This window comes from Rutidosis leptorrhynchoides, chromosome 2, assembly GCF_046630445.1.
Source record: "Rutidosis leptorrhynchoides isolate AG116_Rl617_1_P2 chromosome 2, CSIRO_AGI_Rlap_v1, whole genome shotgun sequence".
Classification (NCBI taxonomy): domain Eukaryota; kingdom Viridiplantae; phylum Streptophyta; class Magnoliopsida; order Asterales; family Asteraceae; genus Rutidosis; species Rutidosis leptorrhynchoides.
Window position 1 is genome coordinate 345,916,491 of NC_092334.1, and position 10,131 is coordinate 345,926,621.

General features: G+C 33.9%; 2 protein-coding genes across 2 annotated transcripts; one reads left to right on the top strand and one right to left on the bottom strand.

Moving 5' to 3' along the window:
* The first annotated feature begins 314 nt into the window (after nucleotides 1-314).
* Nucleotides 315-2,745, top strand: LOC139888896 (uncharacterized). The gene is made up of 4 exons (XM_071871878.1): nucleotides 315-376; nucleotides 1,183-1,289; nucleotides 1,427-1,554; nucleotides 2,352-2,745. The coding sequence occupies exons 1-4, from the start codon at nucleotides 315-317 to the stop codon at nucleotides 2,622-2,624; spliced, it is 570 nt and encodes a 189-aa protein (XP_071727979.1). The 3' UTR covers nucleotides 2,625-2,745.
* An 854-nt stretch (nucleotides 2,746-3,599) lies between these two features.
* On the bottom strand, nucleotides 3,600-6,136 carry LOC139891950 (tubulin alpha chain). The gene is made up of 4 exons (XM_071874975.1): nucleotides 6,016-6,136; nucleotides 5,548-5,782; nucleotides 4,479-4,849; nucleotides 3,600-4,406 (listed from the first exon to the last, which is right to left on the bottom strand). Exons 1-4 carry the CDS (start codon nucleotides 6,106-6,108, stop codon nucleotides 3,750-3,752), a joined length of 1,356 nt encoding a protein of 451 aa, XP_071731076.1. The 5' UTR covers nucleotides 6,109-6,136; the 3' UTR covers nucleotides 3,600-3,749.
* Between the last annotated feature and the right edge of the window lie 3,995 nt (nucleotides 6,137-10,131).

Here is a 10,131-nt window from a genome sequence, read left to right on the forward strand (position 1 = left end):
AATCAATAAAACTTACAAAAGTCTCAACCAGCGGATGGATAATGTGATCGATTTTGAACACGTGACGTGTAACTTGCCACCAATAAACTTACACATGACGGATGCCCGGCACACGCCATCGTGTGGCATCCTTAATAAACAAAAACCACTTCATAAAACAAACACACGACCCTCAACTGTCGCCACTCAATCATCTTGTTTTGAACTCATCTATGGTTTGTCCAATTTATACCTTCCTATTTGTTCTCATAATTTACAAAATAGTCTTAACCAACCAGCTGCCAACATTTTTTTGATTTAGATCAAACACGCTTATGGAGGAGTCAGCTCAAATGAACGATAATGTCGATTTGGCAAACAAGAAACGGATCCGCAGGTAACTTCCACTCTGATATAATTATACTTGTTCATTACATTATGGCTTTATATATGGGTTCGTAAATCGGGTAAGCTTGTTCAATCTCATGAATGCCATATAGATGATGGGATTAGTATTTTTTTCATAAAGGCGACAAAGTTTTCAACGAATATATATATATGTGTTGTTAGAGAGACACCTCAATACCGGTAGGGCAATGGCCCTTTGGCAAGATTGGTATATTTTAAGTCTTGTGTTAGTGTGTCGGCCAGATATCAATAATGTAATGATTTAAGCAACAAAATTATGGTCCAATTTCGAAGATTATAAACTAATGAAGTATCCACCCAGGTCGCCTTTCGCTTCGTGTGGGGGCAGCGGGGAGGGGGGTTTTACCGGCCATGCCCTCGGATTGGTCCGGGTTTTCTCCAGGGCAGTAGTTGGGGGCGGGTTATGCAACTACGGTAGATGAACGCGTGGGTGGTTAGGTCCCCTGTGTGATCCCAAACTGATGTCCAAAAAAAAAAAATTTAGGCACGAGATTGAGGCAAAACAAAATATTAAAATGAGCAGGGTCGTCCCATCAATTTAGAAGTTGTTCTTTACATAAAAAATGAGTCCTTATAAACGACGTTAAATTGTTTGATACACACCAATCTGATCTGCTTTTTTTGGAAAGCAGAATGTGTTATTAAAACCACACTAGGACTGTGCAGGACAAAATCTTGTCTCAGTGATATGGTTTAAATATAAACAGATGAACCAACATTTACACTATTATTGCTTGATCTATTCTACTTGTGTTAACAATTTCTTTTTTCCAGCAAAAAAGATGGTGCGAAAATTCGTAGGAAAATAAATAAAGCCGAAAGAGAGAAGCTGAAACGTGACCATATGAATGAGCTATTTCTAGACCTCACTAACGCTCTAGGTGTGGCTTTTAATCACATTGCTTTTTTTTTTTTTTTTTTTTTTTTTTGAAAGGCAATCACATTGCTTTTTAATACTTTCATACTTGTCTGCAAGTAACACTAGTACTAAATATATGTTTATTCGATTTTTTTACAGAACCAGCGACTCATAACATCGGAAAGTCGTCTGTTTTGACAGATACGATCCGCATTCTTCAAGATCTGATGGCTCAAGTTGAGTCTCTTAAGAAGGAGAATTCTGCTCTTCTGGCCGAATCTCAATACGTAAGCTTCAAAACCATCCTTTGTATAGAGTTAAAACTGTATTCCCAGAAGCCGATTTGGGGCTATTAGTATAGAGTTTCTACAGGTACTTGGAATTTAAAAGGCCATAAAACCACATATAATGAGATGAAATTGTTGGTGCCAATTTCTACCCATTCACCTATAAGTGGGTTGATTTGTATTATCTTATTTCTAACGGGTCAAATAGATTGTGTTTTATTTCTAATGGGTCAAATGAGTTGAACTAAAGAGTTGATTAAAAGAAAGTTGGTAAACATCCAAAGTATATTCAATGAGATGAATATGTAAACCTCCTATCCCTTCATTTTAGATAAATCTCGGTTAATAACCGTAAACCATCTCATAATAATCTGTTGGGCCCTGAGTTACTCACAAGAGGTCGCAGATTCAAACCTCACGAGTAGCAATAGGAAACGGCCACATGATAATACAGTTAAGCCATGTTTATTTGACCAAAAAATACTCTCTTTTCCCATGTAGCCTAAATAGAAACAACTTTATCCGATTACCTTTTTACCATTTCGGTTCATGACTGTAATAATACGGTTTATGTATACTATCTAGCTTCATTTTATGTCCTTAGTCATTTATTAAACCCAATAACCATGTGATCGTTTTGATATTATATTTTGTTCTGGCTTGATTTTCCTTATAATTATTCTCTATGAAAAAACTTTATACAAGAAAGGTTGCAAATATGTAAATGCAGAATTATTTAATTTTGTCATTGTTTTGTTGGAACTTATACTTTACTTGTTTGGATCATGGATGAACAGGTTGCTGTTGAGACAAATGAACTAAAAGAAGAAACCAGTGCTTTAGAATCCCAAATTAAAAAACTTCAAAGCCAGATTGAGGAAAGAGCTCATTCCCAATCCAACCCTTTTATCGGCCCTGTGTTTGTGGTCCCCATAAATAGTGACCCGAATCTCCCAGAAATCGTAACCAAACAGGTGGGACCAAACGTGAGCAAACCACATGCTCGATACCCGTCTCCCTCTGATTCATGGCCACTTAACATTCTTTCTGAACAACCAAGATCTGATTAGAATGTAATTTTATGTTTGTATTTAGTAAGGTTTAGCTTTAGTGACAATGACGAAAAGAGATTTATTGGCCCATCGTTTGTTGGCATTTGCATTATGTGATTATGGATTAATCTAGAGTAATTTGAAGGGATTTTGATTGTACATCTGTTACCCCTTAAAGATTGATTAATTTATACAGTATTGATTAAAATCTCAAAAGAGGTCCATAACATCGATCAACCTTGATATGTACATAACTCAAACCATACAAAAATTGTGTTCTAACATTTCATATAAATTTAGCCTTACACTTTTGTTAAGTAAACATTTTATGTAGTTGTCAGGTAGTTGTTTATGAATGTTTACATAAATATGTACATGTATTTAAATTAGAGACAAAAATAAGCTAGATTATGTTTTAGCTTTGAACGTTGAGAATTTCATTGAACATGAGTTTCAAACACATTTGCTCAAAGGAGTACTTTTTCTTAGAACCGCAACTCACAAATGCAACACGAATTTATTCACCAATATGCTCATTACAAGCTTGAACCTCCAACTTATTTGGTTTAAAAGCGACTCGAATACCGTTAGACTATACCTATAAGCCCATTGGTTCAAAAGAGCCTACTAATCAAGTAATCATTCTTGATTTGTTAACAGCGTGTACCATATGCTTTGGCCAACCATTACTTAACTTCCTTTACGTTTACATATCCACTTTTCGATCAGTAAATAACTACAGATTAGAAACTCTGCTTATATACATAATACGTAAAATGTATAATATACACTGGCTTATAGCAACATATGTGTATATGCATGATTAGTCATCATGCATGTGCAAAAGAGAACAAGACAGTAAGACGCAACCATAAGCAAATGAGAATTTAACAGCAATGAGCAATCAACATTAGTTATAGAGCAACACAGAAGCCTAGAATTAAGAAACTTGAACACATTGCCTTTCAAAAAAAAAAAAAGAAACTTGAACACATTAAAATGAAGCATACTTGAATTCTACTACTACTAGTAAAATCACAAAATAAAAGTCAAAGCATTAAGTTTAGCAATCATAACCAATGAGCCCATTGGTTAGTAAAAGTTAGGGATCATAATGAAACATAAAACTACAATTAATTCAAACTAATACTCATCTTCACCATCATCATCCTCTCCATCAGCAGACTCAAGCCCAACTTCCTCATAGTCCTTCTCAAGTGCAGCCAAGTCCTCACGAGCTTCCGAAAACTCACCTTCCTCCATACCTTCACCCACATACCAATGCACAAACGCCCTTTTCGCATACATCAAGTCAAACTTATGATCAATCCTTGAAAACACTTCAGCAACACTAGTCGAATTCGAAATCATACACACCGCACGTTGAACCTTAGCCAAATCACCACCAGGAACAACAGTCGGTGGCTGATAATTAATACCACACTTGAACCCAGTTGGACACCAATCGACAAACTGAATAGTTCTTTTAGTCTTGATGATACCAACTGCAGCATTCACATCTTTAGGTACAACATCACCTCGATACATTAAACAACAAGCCATGTATTTTCCATGTCTAGGGTCACACTTAGCCATCATTGAAGCCGGCTCAAACGCACTGTTGGTGATCTCTGCAACTGACAGTTGCTCATGGTAAGCCTTTTCAGCTGAAATGACTGGTGCATAAGATGAAAGCATGAAATGGATTCTTGGGTATGGAACTAAATTCGTCTGGAACTCAGTCACATCCACATTTAAAGCACCATCAAAACGTAAAGAAGCTGTTAATGATGAAATAACCTGAAAGTAGGCAATCGAACTTAAACAACACATTTGAAATTCTAATTAACATTTCATAAAAATTAAATATACCTGTGAAACGAGCCTGTTGAGATTGGTGTAAGTGGGTCTTTCAATATCGAGTGACTTGCGACAGATATCATAAATAGCTTCATTATCAAGAAGAACTGAGACATCAGTGTGTTCTAGGAGCGAGTGAGTTGATAGCACAGAGTTGTAAGGCTCAACCACAGATGTTGAGACTTGAGGTGAAGGGTAGACAGTGAAACCAAGCTTTGATTTTTTTCCATAGTCAACTGAAAGCCTTTCGAGAAGCAAAGACCCGAGTCCAGATCCGGTCCCACCACCCACTGCATGGAACACTAAAAACCCTTGCAACCCTGTGCAGTTATCTGCAAGCTTCCTGATTCGGTCAAGGCACAAATCCACAATCTCCTTGCCAACTGTTTGATAAATTAACACAAACAATCAATCACATAACTCTGAAGCAAATCAATCAATGTCAATGATATCAATAATAGCACAAATAAATACACAATCCCAAAAATTCGGTATCAACTACTTGTAAGCAAGGTTGAAAAAGACGTGAGACAGGGTCGAGACGGTAGGGATCTTACAACGTCGAGACGGGGTCGAGACCGACGTTGACTGGCATAAATTTTTATATATATAAAAATATATATACACACATAGTTTAATGCCAAAAAACCTTCGTTGACTAGTTTGTAACTATAATCGCTAGTATCGTTAATATATTACAAAAAAAGTAACACTAAACTACGTCATTTTTGATCGATTTGACTGACTTTTGGCCGATTTTAACCGAATTTTTTACTTTTGACCGGCATTGACCCGACATTTCCCGCATTTGACCAAACTTTTGACCGACTTATTAGAAGACGGGACAGGGTCGAGACGGGCTAGTCACCAAAACGCCACAACGGGCGTGGTTTAAATCACTGCTTGTAAGTGGCAAAACTCCTTGTTAAAATTGTAAACAGCAAAACAAAATTAGTACATGGACAATTAGACAAATACCTAATAATTGAATCATATACAACAATCAATAACATATATAATATATAATAGTAATAATTAATTAATAGCTCAAAGATAATAGTCAGGGTGAAATATCACTTACTGGTGTAGTGACCTCTAGCAAAGTTATTAGCAGCATCTTCTTTACCACTAATCAGCTGCTCAGGGTGAAACAACTGCCTGTAAGTACCAGTTCGAACCTCATCGATAACAGTCGGTTCGAGATCAACAAATACAGCTCTCGGAACGTGTTTACCAGCACCAGTTTCACTGAAAAACGTGTTGAAAGCATCATCTCCACCTCCAACAGTTTTATCACCAGGCATTTGCCCATCCGGCTGTATAATTTCACAATTATTCAATAAATTTCAAACCAAAACCCTAATTTAGAAAGTCAAACAACTTTGACCACCAGATCTACAATCTATACAGCAACAATATAACATATAATATATATATATTTACATAAATCACCTAAAAATTTTCAACATAACACCAATATAATTTCAGAAAATTACATTTATATTACATATAGATATAGACATGGATGTATGTATATGAATATGAGTACCTGAAGACCGTGCTCAAGACAGTAGAGCTCCCAACATGAGTTACCGACTTGGATTCCGGCTTGGCCGATGTGAATTGAAATGCATTCTCTCATTTTTGGTTGAATGTGATTTGAAGGTGAAAATAGCTTAATTTGGGGGTGAATAACAAAAGTAGAGGTGAATATTAGGGTTTATTTGTTATATATGTAAATTTATTTATTATAAATAAAGGCAACAAGTAGCGTTGAAAATGAAAATAAAGTGGCTCCAAAAACGCAGGCGTTTTGAAATTTGAAATTGAAATACGGCTCTCGGCTTTTTTGATCGTTACGATTTTATGTATTGTTTTTTTTTTTATTATTATTATTGAATTGAATTGAATGAATTTGGATTTGGATTTGGATTTGGATTGGATTTGGACCAAATTATCATTATGTTAAGCCAAACGGTATCTATCTATCGTAACTAAACTATTCATCATCTTAACATTCAATATCAGCGTCACATCAACAACAATATTCTATAACTAACTCATAACTAACCACTTTCTATCATGGCTAAAACCACTGTTGCAAAAGTCGGCCGACTTGACCGACGCGTCGTTTTTTAGACATGGCCAATGCGTCGTTGCTAAAAAGTCGGTCAAAGGTAAAAAGTCGGTCAAAGGTAAAAAGTCGGTCAAAGTCAGAAAAAGTCGGTCAAAGTCGGTTCAAGTCGGTCAGTCAGTCAAAGTCGGTCAATTCTTTTTTGTAATAGTGTTAATAATTGTTAATTGTTCATGTTTATTGTAAATATAGTTTATATTTTAAGATTCGATCTATATAATATTATATATAAATATATATTTAATAAAACTATTTTAAAAAGTCAACGTTAGTCAACACCCGTTGCGTCCGACGCATCGTTTTTTAGGCATGGCTGATGCGTCCCCGACTCGCGTCTTTTACAACCTTGGCTAAAACAATACCCCTATTAATATAAAACGTACAAGCAATAAAACATTAAGTCCAAACAATAGAAAGCCATTGGGACTCAAAAATTCTATAACTAAGCCTCATACCTCCGTTAAATCCATGGTGAAAGCGGATGAGTAACTAGCTCGTGCCTATGGTTAGTGAAATACCCGTTCATATGGATTATAAACGTTTCATATTAATTGGTTTCTTTGCGAGGTTTTGACCTCTATATGAGACGTTTTTCAAATCTTGCATTCGTTTTAAAAACAACCATAACCTTTATTATATGAATAAAGGTCTAATGACATAAATTTAGATTGCCGATCAAAGACAATCTCCTCAAAGTACATAATTTTTACATACACCATTACATAAAAGTCGACAATATATTACAAACACAAGTTTCGAATGTAAGTTTATTTATTAAGAAAAGCATGTCGACTCCAAATCTTGACCTTGGGTTAACATGTAACAGCGGAAGCGTTTTTAATAATCACCTGAGAATAAACATACTTAAAACGTCAATAAAAATGTTGGTGAGTCATAGGTTTTAATCCTATATAATAAATCATAATAATAGACCACAAGATTTCATTTATAAATAGTGTACACAAATCATGTGTATAAAAATCATTCATATGAAAAACACCTGATAACTGTAGTGACCCGAACTTTTCCATGTTTATATATATTAATTGAGATTGATATTTACATGATTAAATATTTCCAACATGTTAAGCAATCAAACTTGTTAAGACTTGATTAATTGAAATATGTTTCATATAGACAATTGACCACCCAAGTTGACCGGTGATTCACGAACGTTAAAACTTGTAAAAACTATATGATGACATATATATGGATATATATATATATAGTTAACATGATACTATAATAAGTAAACATATCATTAAGTATATTAACAATGAACTACATATGTAAAAACAAGACTACTAACTTAATGATTTTTAAACGAGACATATATGTAACGATTATCGTTGTAAAGACATTTAATGTATATATATCATATTAAGAGATATTCATACATGATAATATCATGATAATATAATAATTTAAAATCTCATTTGATATTATAAACATTGGGTTAACAACATTTAACAAGATCGTTAACCTAAAGGTTTCAAAACAACACTTACATGTAACGACTAACGATGACTTAACGACTCAGTTAAAATGTATATACATGTAGTGTTTTAATATGTATTTATACACTTTTGAAAGACTTCAATACACTTATCAAAATACTTCTACTTAACAAAAATGCTTACAATTACATCCTCGTTCAGTTTCAGCAACAATTCTACTCGTATGCACCCGTATTCGTACTCGTACAATACACAGCTTTTAGATGTATGTACTATTGGTATATACACTCCAATGATCAGCTCTTAGCAGCCCATGTGAGTCACCTAACACATGTGGGAACCATCATTTGGCAACTAGCATGAAATATCTCATAAAATTACAAAAATATGAGTAATCATTCATGACTTATTTACATGAAAACAAAATTACATATCCTTTATATCTAATCCATACACCAACGACCAAAAACACCTACAAACACTTTCATTCTTCAATTTTCTTCATCTAATTGATCTCTCTCAAGTTCTATCTTCAAGTTCTAAGTGTTCTTCATATATTCTACAAGTTCTAGTTACATAAAATCAAGAATACTTTCAAGTTTGCTAGCTCACTTCCAATCTTGTAAGGTGATCATCCAACCTCAAGAAATCTTTATTTCTTACAGTAGGTTATCATTCTAATACAAGATAATAATCATATTCAAACTTTGGTTCAATTTCTATAACTATAACAATCTTATTTCAATTGATGATCTTACTTGAACTTGTTTTCGTGTCATGATTCTGCTTCAAGAAATTCGAGCCATCCAAGGATCCGTTGAAGCTAGATCCATTTTTCTCTTTTCCAGTAGATTTATCCAAGGAACTTAAGGTAGTAATGATGTTCATAACATCATTCGATTCATACATATAAAGCTATCTTATTCGAAGGTTTAAACTTGTAATCACTAGAACATAGTTTAGTTAATTTTAAACTTGTTCGCAAACAAAAGTTAATCCTTCTAACTTGACTTTTAAAATCAACTAAACACATGTTCTATATCTATATGATATGCTAACTTAATGATTTAAAACCTGGAGACACGAAAAACACCGTAAAACTAGATTTACGCCGTCGTAATAACACCGCGGGCTGTTTTGGGTTAGTTAATTAAAAACTATGATAAACTTAGATTTAAAAGTTGTTATTCTGAGAAAATTATTTTTATTATGAACATGAAACTATATCCAAAAATTATGGTTAAACTCAAAGTGGAAGTATGTTTTCTAAAATGGTCATCTAGACGTCGTTCTTTCGACTGCAATGACTACCTTTACAAAAATGACTTGTAACTTATTTTTCCGACTATAAACCTATACTTTTTCTGTTTATATTCATAAAATAGAGTTCAATATGAAACCATAGCAATTTGATTCACTCAAAACGGATTTAAAATGAAGAAGTTATGGGTAAAACAAGATTGGATAATTTTTCTCATTTTAGCTACGTGAAAATTGGTAACAAATCTATTCCAACCATAACTTAATCATCTTGTATTGTATATTATGTAATCTTGAGATACCATAGACACGTATACAATGTTTCGACCTATCATGTCGACACATCTATATATATTTCGGAACAACCATAGACACTCTATATGTGAATGTTGGAGTTAGCTATACAGGGTTGAGGTTGATTCCAAAATATATATAGTGTGAGTTGTGATCAATACTGAGCTACGTATACACTGGGTCGTGGATTGATTCAAGATAATATTTATTGATTTATTTATGTACATCTAACTGTGGACAACTAGTTGTAGGTTACTAACGAGGACAGCTGACTTAATAAACTTAAAACATCAAAATATATTAAAAGTTTTGTAAATATATTTTGAACATACTTTGATATATATATGTATATATTGTTATAGGTTCGTGAATCAACCAGTGGCCAAGTCTTACTTCCCGACGAAGTAAAAATCTGTGAAAGTGAGTTATAGTCCCACTTTTAAAATCTAATATTTTTGGGATGAGAATACATGCAGGTTTTATAAATGATTTACAAAATAGACACAAGTACGTGAAACTA